At 33.0% G+C, this 23,793-nt stretch overlaps 1 protein-coding gene across 2 annotated transcripts in view; it reads left to right on the top strand.

The window, feature by feature from the left end:
• The window catches only part of LOC145295963 (uncharacterized), a 372,355-nt gene that overhangs the window by 40,603 nt on the left and 307,959 nt on the right, over positions 1-23,793 (top strand). For both annotated transcript variants that reach the window (XM_080141871.1, XM_080141870.1), the window contains exons 5-12: positions 1,458-1,517; positions 5,124-5,297; positions 6,773-6,863; positions 10,618-10,703; positions 13,125-13,202; positions 15,317-15,469; positions 19,190-19,301; positions 20,795-20,872. In XM_080141871.1, coding sequence (XP_079997997.1) covers positions 1,458-1,517; positions 5,124-5,297; positions 6,773-6,863; positions 10,618-10,703; positions 13,125-13,202; positions 15,317-15,469; positions 19,190-19,301; positions 20,795-20,872 — 832 coding nt within the window. The remainder of the gene's footprint in view (positions 1-1,457; positions 1,518-5,123; positions 5,298-6,772; positions 6,864-10,617; positions 10,704-13,124; positions 13,203-15,316; positions 15,470-19,189; positions 19,302-20,794; positions 20,873-23,793) is intronic.

Genomic DNA, 23,793 nt, shown 5'->3' with positions numbered 1-23,793 from the left:
GGATTTGTGATATATATCTTCACAACAGAAGTTCTGACCCTCTGCTACCGAGGCTGAAGATACCAAGACTAGAATCAGCTCAGCATTGCAACTACTTATGGTTATATGAACATGTTGAACAAATATATGGTTGGATAAACAGATGTACATACATTGTAATTGAAGGTAATCAAGGAAAAGGTAGACCGAAAATGATTTGAAATATATTCTTTTTTTTTTTTTTATTTTGGAGTCACCACTTATCAAGGCCTGAAGGCCACTCGGGGATAAGAGTTAATGAATGTAAGGTGGTAGTGTAGTAATCACTAATGGTGTAAATTGGGTAGAATTTGATTATTTATGGGGACGGCTCAACAAGAACTTGTTTACATTGGATTTGAAGGCTACCATGTTGTATTCAACCAGGAAGCAGGTCAGCAGAACAGTGTTCCATAAGTGGACAGTTCTGCAAAAGAAGTTTTGTTCATGGAATCTGCATTTAGATTTAGGCACAAATAGAGAGTGAGGGAAATTGGATATTGTGGTTGTAGCTAGTCGAGTGTTTTGGCAAGGGGGAACAATAGATTGGAGTTCAGTTGAGCACTTACTATGAAAATAACGATAGAGTAGAGACAGGTTCGCAACGTCTCTTCTGTGGGAAAGAGGTTGCAAGGAAGAGAACAGGGCATCACCTACTAGGTATCAAAGCCAGTATTGAACTCTATCACGCCTAGATAGGACACGACAAGCAGTTCTTACTCAGATGTGACAACAGTACTCTATGTTAGAGAATACCTGGCTCTTAGACTTGGTCAAAGATGGATTGAAGCAATGACAAATCAGAAGCAACATAAATGATAGAATTTCTAGCCATGAGAAAGAGCATTCTACACGACTACCTGTATGCTAGCTTTTTATCGCAGCAACTGATTTTCAAAATCTCTTTTCCTTGTTATGTGGGCCCTATCAGTGGGGCATTAGAATATGCTGACTGCCTCCCTGCAGAGGGTAAAAGTCCCTCAATGGGGGTTCTGGATATGACCTTAAACTATATCCAGTGGTGAGGCCCCAACTTGTGGGCTTTGGGGAGTGTGGAGCCACCCTTTAATTACCATTGCTCCCAGGTCCACTCTGATCCGGAGTGGTAGTACCTGTTAGGGTCCCAACTATGGGTTAAATAGAAACTGACGTGAAAACAACAAATATATTCTATTCAAAAACAATTTCTTCAAAATCTTTGGATTCGGCATTAAATAACCCGAAAAGGGCTCATATGCCGTAAAACAAAAACAACCAACCAACCTTATTATGTGATCTGTTCAGTCAATCAACCAATACAACACAATACAACATAATCTTCATGTTTTTTTTTTAGATATATTTTTGACTTATTTAAAAATGAGTTTTTTTGAAAAATATTTATTTTAATGCACAAGTTTATTAAAGTTTATTCTTTTTTGTAATATTTCTTTTTTCAGCGTGTTTATGATGAGGATATTAGCCAGAAAGAAAATCATTCCCAAGAGAAAAAAACTGAAGTAAGATTAAAATCATTTTATTTTCATAAGAAATCATTTTTGAAACTAAATTTTATGCTAGAAGATTTCTTTTTTCAGTAAATGAAAATAATATAAATCAAATATTTCAGTCCACTGCAGCCTTCATCAATGAATTATAGGTATTTTTTTTCTTTCCATCATTGTCGAGTTATAATGCCAAAAATAATTGATTGCTCCTGGTGTCAAATGGAGATGGTTGATAATATCTGGAATTTGATGTTCTCCAAATATTGAATCTATTACCTGACCAGCATTCTCTCTACACAAATTCAAGACATTAACAGCCATCTCCATTTGACATCAGGAGAGGTCAGCTATCTTCAGCATTCATCATTATAGCTCAACAATGAAGAAGGAAAGAAAAAAAAAATATAACAATATCAATAACTCATTGCTGAAGGCCTGAAATGAGCCAAAATATTTGATTCATAATTTTTTTATTTATTGAAAAAAAATTCTTCTAGCATCAAATTTGGTTTAACAAATGATTTCTTATATTTTCATTCTATGGTGCTCTCCAATGTCAAAATACTGGATCTATTATTTTGATTTTTTTATGATTATGGAATACTTTCAGTTTTCCTTTTTATCTTTAAATATAGATAGACAATTTTTAAGTATATATTAGATGTACTCATGATCCATTGGGTCACTATCACTATTCTACTTTGATTTTATTTGAAAATTCATAAACTTTTTCTTTTTCTTTTTTTTTTTAAAGTCACATTCATCCCTAACAGGACATATCGCCACTTGGACGTAAGGGGCTACTATTTGGGACCATGCCTAGGAAAAATTAACAAGTTGTTGGTTTACATTACATTTAAACTTCTGCATATCAGTACAGCCAGGGAAGCAGGTAGCAGGGAGGGAATTCCAAAGTTTAGCTGTTCAAGGGAGGAAACTATTAGAGTAGAAAGTTTTCTGGCATTTAGGGACCTCAACAGTGAAGGGGTGAGATTTTGTTGCTAAGCAGGTTTGTCAGAGATGTGTATGTAAAGGGGGCACAAGTGCAAAAAATTCATCAGAGTACATTCCACTTAAATATCTGTAAAACAGGCAGAGATGCAATACTGCAGCGATGGAACAGGGGCTGGAGCTTAGTTGATAAAGTGAGACCTATTAGATTGAAAATTCTTTTTTGGACACTATCCAAGAGAGAGAGGCTAGTGATAGATGCACCAGCCGAGGTTTGGCAACAATACTCCATGTTTGCTTTACGTTAGTTTTTTTTGTGTTTTTTTTCCCGCTTAAGTGTTAACGTTGTTTTCTGTTTTTACTTCGCTTATAACAAACAAACCTGGTCATTGACATCGTCGTCGTCGTAACACTCGATGACTTCCGGGTGCGCACCTGTCAATTTGGTTCTTACTTAAATAAATTCAAACATCTTTCACTAACTTATTCTGGCTGGCCGATTTTATTTTCAAACTTCACCTCAGCGCTTCGGGTTCGATCCTACCCCCCCCCCTCCGGGTTCTTTTTTATTTAACACCACACACACCTACAAACACCCGGGCAACGCCGGGTATCCCCGCTAGTATATTCATAAATCCAAGATAAAGCCCCTAACTGCATCAGTGTGGTTATGATAGTCTTATACAAGGGGTGTTCCAAGAGTAATGTCTCCTGTTTTTATTTTGCCCATATGGATCAAAGAGGATTACAAATTGCATTGTTATGATGACTGAACATACATTCATGACCTGAAAATTTCATCTCTCTGTTGCAGATATTGACAATGTGAGATTCTAAAAAAGCAACTTCTGCCTTGGACGTGTGTCAGAAGCAGAGATGCATCGTTGAGTTCCTGGCAAAAATGCATTGAGAATAGTGGTGACTATGGAGAAAAATAAATTTTGGAGCACAAAAGGTTGATTGTGTTAATGGTACCACTCCCATTTTCATAGCTCTTCAAGTTTTTAATTTAAAAAAAGAAATCAGGAGGCTTTAGTTTTGTAACAGCCCACATAGCATGACTATAATCCAACAAAGTTTGGTAGTATTATGATATACTGCTGGGGCACTCTGAACTAATGGTAATGGTGCTTCCATTCCAAACCCATGACTGAAAACTGTCCGATGAAAGCTTTGTTGGAAGCAATACTGCTACACAAACAACAGTTGTTGTATGTATTTATTAGTCTGTTTGTCACTCGTCCTTTATATGAAAGAGACAAGGAGATCTACAAAATACATCTACTCTATACCACAAACGGAACACAAGATTTGGCCATCTTCCTGGGTGGCTATTTTGTACCAAAATTAAATGGACAGAGTCTTGAACTTCTCTGCTGTGGTGGCCTTGCTCTCTGTCAATCTAAAATCCACCCTCTTAGGCTTTACCTTCTCTCCCATTGAAAAGGAGTTAGTTTATTGCTAATTGTTTGAGACACGCTTACAGGGCTGTCCAGACAATTTTGTTTGACCAGAGTTTTCTTTCCCTAGAGCCTTTTTTTTCAAATTTCATTTTCCTGCCCTTGTGTCTAATCTTCATGCTGTGAAAGAAAGAAAATAACTTGACTCCTCTTCTCATTTCACTATATACTTTCTTTTTTTTTTATGTCACTTTCGGAAAACAATTTTCCCATTTATTTCCATATTCTGTCAGTGACTTATTGAGAAATTTGTTTAACTTACCTCTGCTAGGAGTTTCACTGAGACTGACGTCTGTTATTTTTTTAAGATTATTTAAAAAAACTGGCAAAATGTTAGTTTTTTTGCATTTATATATGGACAATTTCAATTCAGTGAAAGGCACAGAAAATTGTTCGATTTTATTCAGAGATGCCAAATAAATCGAAGCAGAAAAAAATGGGATCCTGTAAGAGACAAAACTAAAAACAGCAGCGCACCTGTATGGTATTTCAGATGCAGATATCGCAAAAAGAAAAAAAACTAAAGAGTTTGGGTTTTTGTAGCTGGATTTTTTTATATATATATAGCATTAATTTGCATATAAGGGGAATAGCTGCTTTAAGAAGGACAAATTAGGGAAAACAGAGTTGAATGTTTGACAGCTGAGAGAAAAAAAATCGGAACTGAGATTTGTTAGCGTAAATTACAGTGTTGGTGTTGAGAAGTTCAGTCAGTTTTCCTTTCGGCATTACATAAAGTTCCACTGAAAATGGCCCTATTATATTAAGACACAAAAGTTTCAGAATGAAACGGGCAAGGAAATATTTTAAAATGGATACTATGTTATGTTCTTTTGTATTGATGAGACTTGGGCAACCTTTGATGCATCTGATGGCTGGGCAAATAGTTGGATGTATTTTAAAGATGAGAATCACTATTGTATGAAGCATTAACAGCGGGGTGCAAAAATTATCGGCAGGAATCATCAGAAAAAGACTTGTTGGTCATATCTTTGGAGCTGAGATTTCTTGGTGTGAATTATGATGTTGGTGAAGAGGAGTCACATCAGGATTTAAGGATTAGAGATTTGCATATGTCTGCAAATTATCATTCCAAGAACTGAGGTTATTTTAAATGAGCATAAATGCCAAATATATTTATTTTGTCTTTTCTCTTTTATATATTTTAGCCTCATTTTTATCTTATTTTTCTTTTCTCTATGTTTAGGAAATTTCAAAAGAACAAAAAGAAGCTGAGCTATTAACGATGGTTGTGCAAGCAGTCAATTTTGGCCTCGATGTGATAGACCATGCATTTGAAAAATTAGATACAAATGTTGGTAACTCTGATTCAGAAGATGAAGAGAATAGTTATGGAGTCGGCCCACTTTTTGAAGCAAAAGTAAGTCGCAATATTTTTTATTTGTTATTAAGCCTCTCATCTTAATAATCTCATTTCAACTTTTAAAAAAATCTCACAGAATTGCAATAAAGAGATTAAATCTAAATATTTCCTTGAATCTCTTATGCCACTCAAAAACTGATGCTCAATTCATGCAAGATGGTCCAAAAGCAGTCTGAAGTATTTCATACGTTTCTGTTGCCTCTTTTTTTTTTTTTTTTTTTTTTTTCAAGTTTAAAACACAATTTTATTAAATTCGAAAGTGTTCTTATGTCCAGATTGCATTTTTGAAATTCACCAGCATTTTGACAATCAGACTTTAGTGGAGTGCATTCCAATTCCTGCTGAAGCTGTTCAGTTGAACCTGAAATCATAAAAATTGGGCAGTCATCTCATAAGATGTATAGCAAGAAAATACTGAATTTTCAAGAGTCTACAACAATTTTAAATGCCTTTACAAACAAAACAAGTCTGGAAACTTATTTAAAGCACCTCGTATTTTATCAAATAGACCCAAAATGTGTCTTTGTAAATTCATTCGTTTACCATTATGAATCCATTCTATTTATTCTTAGAATATTCTACATTTTATCTTTAACAATATTAGAAGATATATGTTGCAAGAGTACAGTTTATTATTCTTCTTCATCATCATCATCATCATCATTGATTTCATATCCTAAGTGAAAATGCTTCTGTGGAACAAACTGGATTCAAACTTTGGACATCACCTCCTATTTTCAACTAAACAAACTTAATAAAAATAAAATGATTGAAATATAATTTGAGGCATGTTTGTAAAATAATGTTCAAAGCTGTTACTTTTAATTGAAAGAATGTAAAACTGATTTTCAAAATGCAAGCAAAGAAAATTTAAAAATGAATTTAAAAAAAAAAAACAAGTTATTGTTTGCTTAACAAAGTGTTGACAAAATGAATCTCTCATACTAACCTAATTTTAGCCTACTTGAACAAAATGTGTAATAAATGGAAGTTACCGGTGTAGATCTTGATCTCTGTCTTACCAAAGGAAATTCCAGGTTAGATATAAGTTGAAGTTACTTTTCAATAGCAAACAACAGAGATTCGTAAATGACATTACATTGGATCTGTAAATGACATTACATTGGATTATAGTATGGATAGTCAGAATCAAATATCAATATGTTAGATCTGTTGTTATCTAGGTCTGACATAGAAATTCTAACAAGTTTACAGTATATGTTGGTTAAAAATGTTTGCTCTTTCAACTTTGAGCATTTATCTCATTGCATAAACAGGTAGTAGTAAAAACAATTTTAAATTAAAATATTTATAATTTAAAAGTATAAAAGTGTGTAACAATTCAAATGTTTTACTTGCATATTATTATCTTGTATTGTCTACTTTTAAATCATAAGTAACACAAAATCATATTTAATAGAATTTCTTTTTATTATTCGTAGATTGTAATCTTTTTTTTCTCCATTATTTAGGATCCATATCTTCAGCGTCCACTTCCATATTTAATAGGAAGTTCCAATTTCATGCAGGACGACAATGTTGGGTTATTGGAAATCTTTTCAGGTGAATGACACATTCTCTTTTTATTTTCAAAGTAGATATTAATGTTTCTTTATGCAATTCTTGTGAATCTTTTAATTAATTTTAAATAACTTTTAGAAACACTTTTTCTTCGTCTAATCTTGCTAAACCTTGTTTACATACTGTTAGATGGGAAATCATATTCCATCTGTACAATACAGAATCAACTGATAGGGATGGTCAGACAATTTGAATACAATGGTTAGTTTTATTTGAATTACTATTCTAACCTTAGTTTTATATTCACACTTTTTGCTGATGTAAGCTCTACTTACTTTTTTGAACTTGCAAAATTTCTATATGATTAAATACCTTTAAAATTGGTACAAACCTGATTTGTGCAGCATTTAGAGTTCGGTAGCAGACTAAAAAAAATAAAGAAAAAACAACAGCTACTAAATGGTTACTGCTTCTATTTATATGCTGACAATCTCATGAAGTAACAAAATTTCTCATCATCTCATGAAAATGAGATGCTGCCGGTTTGAATAAAAAAACCTGATTTTCAGAGACTGAGGAATTTTTGGAGTAGCATGCTTTGACAGCGGTGTGTCAAATTTTGGAGTCTGGAGTTTTGACAGTAGTGTGTTGAATTTAATCTTTGTTAAAAAAAAAAAAAAGTGCAGAATAGTTAACAGTTGTTTATTTAACCACAAACTCCATTCTGAAAAGATGCACCTAAAAAAAGTTGGAGGTTACATCAAATGAAACGTAGTGAAAATAGCAACCGAGATGAGAATAGTAGTTCAAATAATCTAAATTAACAATCCTCATTTAAAAAGAGCTGTAAAAAAGATATATATGGTTACCATATATATCTTTTACAATTGAAATTATGGTAATGTTTTTTTTATTAATGAGCTGTGGCTTATTAAGACTTAAAACTACTCAAGTATTAGGATAAAAGAGATTGATAAATTAATAGTTGAATGATGATGAATATTATGAGAGGATTGAAAATGATGAAAGGGATTAACAAAATTTAATGATTTATAAGGATCATTCATGGAAGTATTTCTTGATATTACATTTGAAGATGGCCATGTTGTAACCTGCAATCCCTTTGCTTCATAGATAGGAAGTTTTTGGAAAGAAACTCTTTATCAAAATTTATCTTGATGTTAAGACGCACAAAGAAAAGGTCTTTGTAATAGTAGTAGTGATAGAAAACAAGTTCTTGCTTTGAATGTCCCTATTTACTTGCTTAATAATATATTTGGGGAAAGGTATGAAGCCATTTGGTCTCTGAGTGAAACACTAGGGTAAATTACTGTATTGTCTCAAGATCTGCCGAAGCAATTAGTTTAAGAGAAAGCAATTCTGATGTGCCACATAAAAAAAAAGAGAAATGGATGAACTCAACCAGATTATATATTCTCAAAACATCTGTATATCTACAAAAGTGAGAATGTATGTGTGTGTGAGAACAATTCTCAGCCTATATACTCAACAAATTTTTGATTTACAGAGTCAAAATTTGGTATATAGGGTATTCGGATAAGTGGAAAACGTTTTAATCGATTTTCATCCAGAAAAAAAGACTGCTAGGAGGTCAAAATTGAAAAATTGGTACATGGAGGTCATTGGATTTGTATCTATTTGTCAACTGTTTCATGAATGCGCATGCGTGAATCATTCACATTGTTAAAAATAAGTAGGTTAAACACTGTCTCAAGCCGGCCTGATAGTTATCGTATTCGACTCCCTGTGTTTAGGTTTTGGTTTCGATCTCAGCTCAAGTATTTTTTTTTTTTTTTGACTTACAAGAAATGAACTATTTAGAAAAAACATAATACTCACATTCTTTCCATTTTTCTACTTCATTTTTTCTTAAAGGAATTTAACATTACATTTAATACCGGGCAATACCGAGTACATCTTCTAGTCATGAAATAAAACCTAGCAGCCTAACCATCTAGAGTATCTGAAGTGTTTAACTCTCACATAACTCTAATCATAAACATGTGGCGACTCCAGTGGAGATGTTTTGCACACTTAATAATTAAATAGTTAAAGCTGATTGGTGCAGACATGCAGTTTACCTTCTGACTTGCCCAATCATATGTCATATCTTAGGCGACATTTCACTCTCTTTTCCCTCTCTTCTATACTTGAATCCAAAACTGACAGCATGTATGCAACAGTGCCGTATCGGGGGCCTATTGGCACTAAAAAGATGACTAAAATCTATCATAACTTAATGAACACACACATGCACAGCAAAAAATATCTTTCTAAGAATATAAAAAGCTTTATTATTCCTAATATTCATAAATGGCTTCCCTGATAAAATTGTCTCTGAGATAGATATATTTGCTGATTACACCATGCTCTATAACAGTCACAAGAGGAAAAGGAATAAACACATATCTAAGGCAATGGCAGAAACACTAGATGAAGACATCGAATCTGTAGTGGAATGGGGACAAAAATGGATGGTCACATTCAATACTGGCAAAACTAATTGTTTCCTTCAATAATTACAAGAAAGCTTCTGCTAAAAATACATTACCCGAAAGTACTTCTTTCAAACTCCTCAGCTTAATGTTCACAGGGAACATGAGTTAGAACAGATACATCGAAAACATTGCCAAGGCTGCTGCAAAGAAGGTGAGCTCTCTCTACTGTGCTAGAAAGTTACTTATGCCTGAAAGTATCCTGTACTTCTACAAGGCCACCATTCGCCCATGTATGGAGTATTGTTGTCACATTTGGGCTGGTGCATCTGCTATTAGTCTCTCACTCTTGGACAGGGTTCAAAAGAGAGTCCCCAACCTGATAGGTCCTGAACTGTCATCTAAGCTTCAACCTCTGTCCCATTGACGAAATGTTGCATCCCTCTGCCTGTTTTACAAGTATTTTAATGGTGGATGCTTCGACGAATTATTAGCCCTTGTAGCCTCTCAACGAAAATACCACCAACAAGCAGCAAAGTCCTGCCCCTACACAGTAGAGATCCCTAGATGTAAGGAAGCCTTCTACTCTAATAGTTCCTTCCCTAGAACTGCTAGACTTTGGAATTCCCTTCTGGTTTCCTGCTTCCCCAACAGTACTGACATGCGTAAGTTCAAGTGTAATGTGAACAGACATCTTGCTGCTCAACTCCCTACATAGTATCCTTGCAACTCATGTCCCTGATAGTAGTCCCTACATCAAAGTGGCACTGTGCCTTGTAATAATAAAAAAAAATGAACACTCTCTTTAATAATTGTTAATTAAGAAAATATAATTCATATAATTATGCAGAGAAGTTTTGATATGATATTTCAGACTCATGCGATATACAGCACTAAAACTATCAGCATCGGAATTCTTCTATATTTCAACTAAAGACTCCCTTCTACAAGAACTCTTAATATTCAGGAACAACATTCTATTACTGTAATCCTCTATTCCTAAACACATATTAAATACCTCTTGTGTGGATGTATGTCTCTTAGTCTTTGTTTTGTTCTTTTCATGTAACATGGAACTGGTAATTACCTAAGATGTTTCTGACCCCCAATAAAAATGGTGATTTTACAAAACGACCTCCTTAGACACACGGCCATTTATCAAAACCTCCATTTTTTTTTTTTTTTTTTTTTTTCAGACTAGTCCACAAAAACAAGCAAGGGAGATCACTCTAAGAACTTAACACAAAGAATAGAATTCTAATTATCTTAATAAAAAGGGAGACACCTTAACATACAAGACGTGCATTATTCTATCAATTAAATTCTATATCTATTTGCAGAAGAAGATGAAGGTGAAACTGACCATGGAAGCCTTAGTGATGATTCTGAACCAGAGAAGGGAAAACTTGACCAAAACCAATCTGAAGTAAGTAAAAGATAGCATATTCAAAATTTCATTTTATGAAAAACATTAACAGGTTCACTATTAAGACTATGATATTAAAATAATCTTAATTTTTTTTTATATGGTATTGCATCATGTGCGTTTGCATAATGCAATAACTCGCTGTTGTATAAGTCATTGTCATCACATGATTTAGAATTGTCTTTTCTGTTATTGTCAATTAATAAAATGATTAATTTGTAAGAAGTAAATAAGTTTATGAAATTGGTAAAGCCTCCTTTATTTGTATGAAGGATTAAAATGGAAGTTCTACACAATAAAATCTTTTATAAAAGTGAAATTTATATTGAACTAAAAGAATAAATACCCATCCTAGGACGGGTAAATTCTTTGAATAGAACAGTTTTGCACCACTTTTATGTCTTATTATGAAAAATTAAGATCAACATATAATGCTACTTAACCTTATGTCTAGAATTCTTATTCCAATTTGGATCAAAATAATGGGTACTTGTACAGTTTAATCAAGACATTAAAAAAATGAAAATATCGAGAAAAAAAAAAAAAAGGTTGTATTGTACATATCCGTTATGGAATGAAGTTCTCCGAAAAAAATTTTTTTGGTTTTTTTTTTTTTTTACAGCGAAAAAACAATTTGTTATGATATCGAGCAAAAGGTTCGATTTTTAGGAAGAAAAGCTAGTAATAGAAATGGGAGGGAGTGTTAGCGTTTTACATGGAGTTATCTCCCCGTGGCATGTTAAAAATTTCCATAATGGCTGACTTCAGCGCGCTCTCATAGAAACGTGTTTTTCCGCTGTAAAAAAAAAACTACTCAATCAAATTAAATGATTTTTTTTTTGAGATCTTCAGTCCAAGACGAATACATACAATATAATCTTTTTTTCGATATTTTCATTTTTGAATGTCTTGATTAAACTGTACAAGTACCAAATCATGTAATAGATTTTTATTCTATAAAATGTCTCAAATTTAGAGCTTGAGCTTAAGGGTTCTTAAGAAGAAATTAAAATTCAATGAATCTTGTCTAATGGATATGGATCAAATTCAATGCAAATCTAAAATATTTGAATTTTCAAATTGGAGGTTGTGCTCATATTATACCCCCTTAAAAGCCGCTTTAAAATGCTCCCAAAAAAGTGACATTTGTTGACTATTTCTTAAATGATGCCTTAATATATATTGTTAAAATTTCATAAAGATAGGAAGCATCTGAATTTTTATAAAGGATTTCCACTCCACTTTTGTTGCCATTTTATCAAATTAAGTTAGTCTGCATGTCTAGCAGCTGTGTTTCAAAATCCATAATTAATCTGTTAATTAGTTTAGGTGTGAGTCTTATTCATAGAAAAAATATATAAACATAAAGTTACACATATCTCTGGTGCTACCAAATCAGGCTGTCTGAAGATGTTGGCTTCCTGAGATAAAATGCACCTGACATTGATGTATTTTGTTTTTCTATTCCCTTTTGCAAAACTTAATTCTCTACCATCACTGGAAAATTCCTTGCTCACCATTCAGCCAAATGATAATTTCCAAGTAGTTCCACTTCTAAAGAATATATGCTGCATAATCATGTTAACATACAAGTTTTTATGAGATCACTAAACTTAAGCAATGTTGAGCCTAGGTAGTATGTACCAGGTGCTGTATATGGGAGGATGGCAACACCTTCCTGCAAAAATTAACTTATTTGAAAACATCTCCCCTGAATGATATATGCATAAAGATTGTTTGTGAATTTATTATTTCCTAGAAACTTCTTCCTTTGGAGGAAGCTGGCTCACTTCACCCAGGATGCATGGCACACCAGAATCCAGGAAAGACATATAAAGAACTTTTTTTCTTTGTTTTTTAAGGTTCTCTCTAGCATTTGTTTCAAAAAGCCATTGACTCTAACAGCACACCCAGCTTGATACATTTTAATAAAAGGATAATTACTATATTACCTTTTCATTGTTCTCAAAAAAAATTTTTTTTTTAACAAAGGGGTCACCACATATCAAGACCTGGAAGCCATTCGAAGATAAGGGTTAATTTGTGTGCGTGTGTATTGTAGTCATTGGGATACTTGTGTAATAATTTGGTATAATTAGATCATTTACGAGGATGGCTGAACACGGTTTCATCTAAGGGTGTTAAACAGCCAATAAAAATGATTTCCACTCATTTGGAACAAAATTAGCAAGCCAGTGTGAAATACCAATCCTGAATAAAAACAGAAAACTGCACAGTTAAAAACCCAGAAGCACAGATCCTGGCTTTAAATTACTAACCATATTTGGTTTGTTTTGTTGTTATTTTTTTGTCTTTATAGCATTATGTTTTTCTGGGTTTTTTTTTTTTTGTTGTTTTTTTTATAACATCGTTTGACTTCTTTAAAGTTTTATACTGATGTTTTTATGTTCTTATTCATAGTATACAGATGAGGATTTTTCTTCGGATGATGATGATTTCTTAAATCAAAAAACTAGCAAAACCACTCAGCAATCTAAGGTAGGTCGTCAAATTTTAGTTTTCAGAACTGAATTAAATTATCAGTTAAAAGTGATTTAGATCCTAACTTGAAACATTGCGCATGTCAAACTTTCAAATTGGTATCACAAATCTAATTTTAAGAGTCCAAACAGATGTTGGTCCAAATATCAAAATGTTGCTATCAAGAGTTGGTCATTTCATGTTGAAGCTTCTGAGTATCAGAGTTTTGAGAAGTGTGATGTTACTCAAGTTCACTCTGATCCAGAGTGATAGTATCTGTCAGGGTTAAATAGAATTTATCCTCAAGCATAACACTTGCCTGCCTCAAACAACGTTAGGTAAAATATTCGCCTTTATCCCACCTTGCCACCAATCTTTCTCAGCCCTTTCCACCCTGGTGCTACCAGATCAGGCTGTCCGAAGATATCTGTTTCCTGACCAAAAATTCACCGAACATTAATGTTGTTGTTTTTCTTTTTTATTTCCCTTTGCAAAACTCAATCATGTTCTGCAAAATCAAAACCAACAATTTTCCTCTGCAAAACTACCAAATTAAACACCACAAAAAAATATTTTAAGGTATAAACAACTTCCAGCATAAAGCCATTTTTCCAGAAATATTGGAGTCAGCATTAAATAACCCCAAAAGGGTTAATTATGTTGTAAAACGAAACAATCATCAGCCTTTTCTACAGGGTTTTTTTTTGCCTGTTTTATTTCCCAACTCTGTCAACCACTCAAGATTCTCTTCCTCAACCATTCTGGGAACGACACAAAACAGCTAGATCAGAAGGTGTACATTGCATGATTACAGTCAAGTTTTTAGATTTGTGATATCCTAGTCCTAGATATGACCTTAAATGTATCTGATGGTGAGACTTCAATTTGGGGACTTTTGGGAGTGTGGAGTTACCCATTAGTAATCGTTACTTCAATGACTCCTATCTACGAGTTAAATTAGATCTATTATTTGCAGATTATTTCTTTACAAAATATACACTTACAAAACAAATTTACAAATCAATCGTACACAAAATATGTATAGTTTCAATAAAAAATGACCCAACATTGGTTGACATGCCATAAAATCCACCAACCAACCAAATTTCGTTAAACCAGTTTCGTTGAGAATTGCCAGAAATTTACTTGATAAAACCTTAGAAATTTCCAGATGATTAGCAAAGTCTAAAATCTAAAAACATAGTGAAATCAGAGGGTTTTTTTGGCTTTTTTTATTAAATTTTGTGATACAAATGAAAAGAAATGTTTTATTTTGAAACTTTATGTATTTTGAATATAATGTTCACAAAAAACATCTACATTTTAACAATTAGTTTTAAAAAATCAAATCATAAGCCATTAAAATAGTTTCTCATTATTTGATATTACATTCAAAATATTTAAGTTGAAAAAAAATTTTTTTTTTTGTTCATTTTGAATCGATCAACAATTGTTTACATTTTTAGAATCTGATTTTTATTTTATGTAAATTAAATAATTTCATGAAAAGACTGGGGTTTTTTTTTGTTTTTTGGTGTGTTTATTTTTTTTTATCTTAGTTCATCTTTTATCCTAAACTATTATTATTAAAATAATAAACTTTATTATATTTCTTTCTATAATTTTCATTATTTGTTATATATATATATTATTAAATATCTTTCTTCCACTCTCTCTCTCTCCCTTTCTCTCTTTCAACTTTTCTCTCTCTTTTTCTGCCCTCTCTCTTTTCCTCCTCCCTCTCTTTCTCTTTTCCTCCTCCCTCTCTCCCTCCTTTAATTCTTCCCCCTCTGTCTTCTATCCTTTTCTCTCTATATATTTCCCCTTTTTTCCTCTCTCTTCTTTTCTTCTCTCTGCCTCTTTCTATCTATTCCCCTGTCTTACACTCTTTTCCTCTATCTTTCCCTCTTCTTTCTCTCTTCCTTTCCTGAATGTCAAAAAAAAAATTCCTGTATTAATCCTAGAAAATTTTATATTCCCAGTTTAACAACCTAAACGTAATCATTAGACATGCATCTCTCATTAAGATTATAAAATTGCATCATAAATTATCGAGTCTTTTCATACAAAAATTGTTAATCCTGCTGTTATTTTTGTCTGCATTTTCAATTTTTAATTCTCTTTATTTTTAGTACAACAACGACGAAGAAAGTGATGAAGATTTATTTGGCAGTAAACAGTCCGAAAATGAAGATGACAATTATTATTCGGAAAAGAGTGAAGATGAAGCCTCAAAGACTGAAGAAAGTGATGCAGAAAGTGATGAGAAAGGAAACACACCAGAGGTTTGAACATCTTTTTAATCCTCATCATTATTTATCTTACTTATCTTGCTTGATTCTTAACCTTTTTTTAAGTTTGATATGCTGTAAGACAAAACTGCCAAATTGTTATGGGCCCATACGGGTCTGGAAGAAAGAGACAACTCGGTAAATGGTAGAAACAAAATATATTGAACGGAAAAACACAAATGCAACAGATGAAGTGTGTGTGAGTATCCAACTGCCACAAGTGCACGACTTTAGCATAACTGCCAAGAGGCATGTTCTTTGGATTTTTTGGGGGTTTTTTTACCCTCGTTCACCCCTAATAAGGCATATCACGACTTGGACGTAAGGGGCTGCTATTTAGGACCATGCTGATGCAATTCTTTACCTGTATAAGAGTCAAGTATATCCAAGAATGGAGTACTGTTACCACATCTGGGCAGGAGCTGCTAGAAACAGCTTATCCTGCGTTGACAGAGTTCAAAATAGGCTTTCTAGCTTAGTGCTAGATGCTCTTTTCTTTTCCCTGCAACCTCTATCTCACAGAAGAGATATTGCGAGTTTGTCTCTGCTTTATCGTTATTTTCTGAGCTCCAGTCTATGGTCCCCCTTTGTCAAACTTTCACGAAAAACACTTGTCCAGCTGAAACTACTATCAATAATTTCTTCCACTCTTTATCCCTGCCTTAAACCTAAACATAGATTCCATAAACAAAGCTTCTTTCTTAGAACTGTACGCCTGTGGAACTTTGTTGCATTTTCCTGCTTTCTGACTGACTACAATATGGTTGTCTTCAAGTCCAACATAAACAAGTTCTTAATTAGCCATCTCCTTAAGTAATCCAATTTACCAAATTTCCAATACTAACGAAAACCGACATGTTCCCCTTGACCACTGTACACTCATTAACCTTTATCCTCGAGTGGCTTTAATAAGTGATGACTCATTTGTAAAAATGTTGGTTTGCGTTACATTTAAACTTCTGCGTATCAGTACACTCAGGGAAGCAGGCAGCAAGAAAGGAATTCCAAAGTCTAGCTTAGTTTATTTAGTCTAGTTTATAGTGAGTGGAAGAGTCCATTATCTGTAAGGTTGGGCACCATAACATGAACCATTAATAAATATTTAGAATATAAGATATATAAGGAATTTGAAGCATAAAGACTTTTTCCAAAATTACTGGATTCAGCAATTGGATTAGTTAAGTTTTATTTGTACATTTTTAAACTTATACAGAAAAAGAAATAAAACTTTAGTTTTAAGGGAGACAACTTCGATTTAAAATATGTAACCTTTCTTGCTAATTTTTATTTTTATGTGATTATTTAAGTGTATAGTATTATTAGTTGTTTCAGTCAGACAATTTATTTTTTTAAATAAATTGTAGCAAACTGTTATACTGCTGATAACATGGTACAACAATAAAAAATAAAACTTAGCTAGTCAGAAACAGTTTGATTTGTCAGCTTAAATACTTTTGAGGTCTGACTTTAAAAATCTGACAAGATAAGTTTATATGATAAAATTGAATAACAGTTGTTATTTTTTATCTGGCTAATTGGATTCGATAATGATGTAACCAATGTCTGAGTCAGCGATAATCTCTGTTACGCCAATCAAGCAACTCCACCTTTTCTTACTATCAGCCAAGGGGTAGTTCTATTTACATGCTGGTGCTATAGATTGCATTATATTTAATACTTTATAGATGCACATTTATAGATATCATTTACTAAATGTAATCAGCATGGTATTCTATTGTTGTTGTTGGTTTCTTCAGTTTTTTTTCTAAGATTAGGGATTTACAGGTGAGATCACATGAAGGTTGCTAACATCATTGGTGAAAGTAGTTCTGTGGAACCAACATGAATAAAACTTTGTATGACTAGGTCATCAGTCGATTAGCTTTGATTGACATATGTAACTCCTTGGACGCTAATCAAAGTAAAGTTTTTTTGTTTGTTTTTTTTGTTTTTTTTTTAAATTTATAAATTTTTTTTTTATTTTGCAAAGAAGAGGGTAATGATTTTATTTTATTTATTTATTGTTTTATTTTATTTTTATTCTTTTTTGCGACTTGAGCGCAAATTGAGATTGGATGCTTTTTGAGTGGTGGGAGTCTATTGCAACCTTGACTTGGGGCTAGTGATAGAATTACAATGTTTATTTTTATTGTCTTTTTTCTTGTGTGGGAAACTGCAAATGGAGGATGAAGGTCTGTTAAATGTTTTTGACTCCTAATGGGGATATGACACCAATTATTTCAACAATCATTTTTATAACTACCGGTTGTGGTAATCAACCAATAAAAATCTTCCAAAGTTACTATCAAAATTGTCGAATTTTGGATTCAATCAGTTCACCGTTGGCTATGTCACGAACCTCAATATCGGGACTGCACTGATTCTTGACCGCCATCTTTGTTACTGGCACTTACTTTACACTCAGTATCGGGACTGCACTGATTCTTGACCGCCATCTTTGTTACTGGCAATTACTTTACACTCAGTATCGGGACTGCACTGATTCTTGACCGCCATCTTTGTTACTGGCACTTACTTTACACTCAGTATCGGGACTGCACTGATTCTTGACCGCCATCTTTGTTACTGGCAATTACTTTACACTCAGTATCGGGACTGCACTGATTCTTGACTGCCATCTTTGTTACTGGCAATTACTTTACACTCAGTATCGGGACTGCACTGATTCTTGACCGCCATCTTTGTTACTGGCAATTACTTTACATTCAGTATCGGGGCTGCACTGATTCTTGACCGCCATCTTTATTCAACATAATGTCTCAACACTTAACAAGGTCGATAAGCAAAAATTGGCAGTATCAATCCAATCAGAAGCTTGAAATTATAAGGAATTCACAGTAAAAAGGTGGTAGTATTAATCCAGTTACAATCAGCAGATTATAGTTTCCTTCTTGTGTGAAAAGAAAAACCTATGACTGAAAAATTCAAAAAGATTCAGTATATTTTATACAGTGATTCTCGTACCTGATTGGTCCGTTTTTATCACCGCTGGCTGTAAATATAATCATGCAAATCTTTTTGATTATATGCTAACATTGTGCCAAGAATATTGCAACAATGCATATTTAAAAAATATTAAAAGAAAAATGCAAACAAATAGCAGGAAACAAATTTGCCAAAATAAAAGAAGGTTAGTTCTTTATCCGAAAATGGATACAAATCAGAAATCTGTAAAAGTAAATTTCTGAAAAAGTCGGGTTTTCCAAATATTTTTCTTCACGATTTATCATCTGGATGTCTTGGCAAAGTCCGTGATTTGTCTATGAAACTTTGGAATCTCCATTAAATACTTGAATGACCATTTTGTATTTGTACCCAAAAATGTTATTCCATTTTTTTTTTAATTAAAAATAAGGATTGTTGAACTCTGATCAGCTACTAAACTATTGTAGCTTAGTTTTCTACGCACCATGAAAAGATTGCAGTAAACATTACAGATGATTAAATCATAATTCACAGACCAGGGTTATGTCAGCTGAAACGTTGTGAGAATAACATCCAAGATGAGAACAGTAGTCCGAATGATACAAATTATCGATCTTCATTTTTAAAAGTTCTGAAACAACAATAATTGCCATCATGTTCACGAGAATCAATTATTTGATGTTGTTTTTTTTTATTTTTAAATGAAAACCAACAATAAAAGTTTATGTGCTAATTCTTTTAAGTTTTCTTTTTTATCTCTTTTAATAGAAGCCGCAAGCTTTGTCGGGATTCCAAGCTGAACTGTCAGCTAAATTGGGTGTTCCTCCAATGGAATCCACTGCTGCACCTGAAAAAACATCCAAAAAAATAGAAAGGAAAGGTGAGCTGAATAATCTGTCTGAACTTATCATTATTAACAATGTTTTCTTTTTTTTTCTTGGTATATTTCTCCATTATTTTTCTCATCATGTTTTTAAAATTATCTTCACTTTATCTTCCCTTGCCATTGTCCTTGCTTTCTGTTTCCCTTCATTTTTCCTTTCTTTCCTTTCCCACGTTTCCTTGCTTTCTTTCTTTTCCCTTAATATTTCCTTTTTTCCACGTTTCCTCCCTATTTGTTTATTTTCTCATAATGATTATTATTGATCATTTTCCTCTATTAAATACTAGCTGGATGCCTGACATTGCCCAGTCGTACAATACACTTAAAAATGATATTTTAATTCTTGCAGATTGCGTATGTATTATTATAGAATAATTTTTCCCTGTAGACTAATCCGCAAACAAAAAAAAAAATAATAATGATAATGTTGTTCAACAAATTTTGTCTGTGTTTGTTTACAATATCACATAAGCTGATATTTAGGCTTGACAATCTTTCTTTCTTTTCTTATAGATAAAAAATAATTTTGGCAGGGGAATATTTTACGTTACACCGGTGTAACCGTGGCCGGTTTAACATAAAAATTCTTTTTTTATCTATAAGAGAAGAAAGACTATTTTTAAGATCGAATTTTTTTGATTTTCAATATTTATAGGATGAATTTCTGTACAAAATATGCCTAAGAACACTACCAAGAATATAAATTATCTTTGTGTGAAATTAGCAAAAAAAAGGCTCAGCCATTTCAGAACCTATGAGGAAAGAACACACACACAAAGTGACTTTTATATAATTGTAGAGATTATATTCATTGATTTTGTGTTTTGTGTTTGTTTTTCCTTTTTGTGTGTGTGTGTGTGTGTGCTTTAGACTCATTCCTATTTATTCCTTTTCAGTTAAGTTTTTACTCAAACTAAAAATATGTCTGGATTAAAAAAAATTTTTACCTGCTAGTGTGGCTAAATGTAGCAATATTTGAAACCGGAATTCCTGTAATTGATGCCCGGTGCTTTATTAACTGAGCCATCACACTTGCTATTGTAACATAGCATGGACACAAATGCATGCGAAATGACGTCATCGGTGAAGAAAAACGACTATAAAAAGAAGAAAGAGGATGATCATGTGAGAGACGTGGAACACATTCGAGATCAAATGAATGACGTCAAGGCCATGTTGTTACAAAGAAAAAGCAAGTTGAAGTTATTTCCTATTTTTCATCTCCTTTGTGACTAAAACTGCAAGACAACCTTACACTATTCGAATTGGAAGAAAAGTATATCATATTAAATGAAATTGTTGATTCTGTTAGAATTTTCTTTTATGATGCAAAAAGCTGAAAGTATTTCATTACTTTTCACACCATTAGTATTTTAGTATAAACATATTTCATGCTTCTTATTAATTACTTCCCACAATCTTGATGATGCGTCTGCAGGAGACTGAGAAACTGTTCTTTTGTTTTCAATGATAATTTCTATTATTTTCAGAGTCTGTCAGTTCTGTGAAAAGTTCAAAGAACAAAAAGAAACCTGAAAATAAACAAAAAAATAGTCATTCATCAAAAGGTATGTTATATTCAACTATGTTCTTACTTAACGCACTTTACACAGTTAAAGTATATAATAATACACTGAGGCAACTTTACGTCTGTATGTACATTATCACCTTTCACCCCCTTTTTATTAGATGGGATCATCTGATCTCACTAAAGATTCAATGCAAAGAAAGTAATTTTGAAAATTTCATCTGATACTGCTATTCTGTTGAACATGAAACTCTAACTAAAATATAGTTTTTTAGGCTTCAAATCAAAGTGTAGTATCTGTTCTGTCCAAAGATGGTACAATAATATTGTATGTTTTGCATGCACATCAGAAATCTGTAGAATGTAAATATCTCCTAAAATTCCACAAGGGTTTTGAAGATAGATCCTTTCCATGACCCGATATAGTCTGAAACTACATTAAACCAAATACTTGAATAAGTATGTTTCAATTTGAACAAAAGTAGCACAATAATATTGTGAGGTTTGCATTCACACTGGACATCCATAGAATGGAAATAATTTTAAATGCAGGAGCAATATACAAGAAATGAGAAATACAACTGTGGAATTTCCATGGGTCCCATTTTACTAATAGGAATATCTCCAGTATTTTAAATACTTTTTCAATCTGCATAACACTAAAGTTTACTTTGTCTATATAGTTATTACTTACTAGCTATTCCGACCTAGCATTGCCCAAGTCATTTTAGTTTTTCATTTTTATTTGTTTGCACATATTTCAAACTTATATTGAAAAATAAAATAAAATTTTAATTGTAAGGGAGATAACTGTTTTTATGTTCTTCAATGAAAAATATGAGTTGTTCTCCTGGATAATCTGTATTTTATTTTCTAATTGTTACTATGTAGACACTTTTTTTTTTTTTTCACCGTTGTCTATTATTTTATGTAACATGGGTGGGTGGTGGAGGGCACTGAGTCCTTCTCCCTCATCTCAATGAGCGCAAACATTGAGAATGTCCTTCCTATTCAGTCACAAAATATGCCCTGTTTTTTTTTTTTTTTTCATTCTTTTTCATCTCCAATGTATTTGGTTTCATGAATACTTTAAATAACCTACAAATTACTTTTGTTTTAAGAGGTTAATGTAGTTTGCTTGAAGTATTGTTTAGTGTTTATGTGAAGGTAATTAATAGAGATCACAACAATTTGGAGGTGTAATTGATTGAAACAAACTGAAGTAAATTGATATACATAACAGTGGCATGAGCCATGTTGATACATTTTTTATTAATACAATAGATGTGCATGTTTTATGGGGTTTTTTTTTTAATACTTTTATAACATAGTATTATGTTCTTACTTGTGTCAGTGTGGTCTGATGGAAGTTCCATATAATATGATATTTCGGCAACATTTCCTTCTTCAGATATATTTGACTTTAGTTCAAGCATATGACAGCTGTTTGACGTAAAGTCAAACACATATCTGAAGAAGCGAAAGTAAGAACACACTGCAATGTTAAAAGTATTTTAAGATATTTTTTAAAAAAACACATTAATCGAAGGCGAATCTGCATAACTCATTCCATCGTTATGTCTTAATTTGTTTCAGTTTGTGTCAATCTGTTACATCTCTGCATTGTATTGCATTCTATAAAATACTTGGCCTTGACATCATTCATTTGATCTCGAATGTGTTCCACGTCTCTCACATGATCATCCTCTTTCTTCTTTTTATAGTCGTTTTTCTTCACCGATGACGTCATTTCGCATGCATTTGTGTCCAAGTACGTCCAAGGATGGAATACTGTTGCCATATCTGGGCAGGAGCTGCTAAAAACAGCCTATCCTGCCTTGACAGAGTACAAAATAGACTTTGTGGCTTAGTGGGGGATGCCCTTTTCTCTACCCTGCAACCTCTCTCCCACAGAAGAGACGTTGCGAGCCTGTCCTTGTTTTATCGTTATTTCCATGGCAGATGCTCGTCTGAACTCCAATCTCTGGTCCCCCCTCGCCAATCTTTCACGAAAAACACCCGTCTAGCTGAATCCACTGTGAAAAATTTCCCCCACTCTATATCTGTGCCTAAATCAAAACGCAGATTCCATGAACAAAGCTTCTTTCTTAGAACTGCACGCCTGTGGAACTCTGTTCCGTCTGCCTGCTTCCCTCCGGACTACAACTTGGATGTCTTCAAGTCCAATGTTAACAAGTTCCTAATGAACCGCCCCCTTAAGTAAACATTTCAGCAAATCTCCTCACTAACGTAATGTACTTGCAATAACCCTTATCCCTGAGTGACTTCCGGGCCTTGATAAGTGGTGATCACTGTGTAAAAAAAAAAAAAAAAAAAAATATATACTTTTTTCAAATAGACTCACACTATTGTACTCAAATTAATGTATTCTTCACTTAATTCTAAATTTAACCTAGCACACCTTTCATCATGATTAGTATTGCCACCATCTACGCCAACCTTCTCGTTATAACCTGCTTTATCAGTAATATTACAGTCCTGCATCCTAAGTCTCTAACATCTGTTAGAAATAATGCCAATCCAAATTATACATAATCAGGACTCACATTGCATTCCTTCAAAAATCTCTTGGATTTTATCTGCATAATAGAACAAACCCCAAGGAACTCTGCACTTCTCACAGAACTTTGCCTGCATACAATGAGAAGGAACTCCTAACACAATGAAGGAATGGTTTCCCTTTGCCAACATCGATAAGTAAACCCTGAGAAAGGGAAATCAGTGAACAAGGAAACAAAATTGGCTGTTATCAGTAATGAATGCACGCAGCGAAAATGTAAAGGTTATGTAACATAATTTTACAAATGTTTGTAAATCTATGGGTTCGTTTAAAATTAAACACTGGATTATGATCTACATAATATGCTAAAGCATTTCATGTTCTTACCTTTCACACAAATTTTTAAAAAAAATGAGATTGTTCGATTAGCAACACTTGTA

The sequence above is a fragment of the Euprymna scolopes genome, chromosome 16 (assembly GCF_053919585.1).
Source record: "Euprymna scolopes isolate OS-2025 chromosome 16, ASM5391958v1, whole genome shotgun sequence".
Taxonomy (NCBI): domain Eukaryota; kingdom Metazoa; phylum Mollusca; class Cephalopoda; order Sepiida; family Sepiolidae; genus Euprymna; species Euprymna scolopes.
This window is presented reverse-complemented; position numbering and strand designations above follow the sequence as displayed.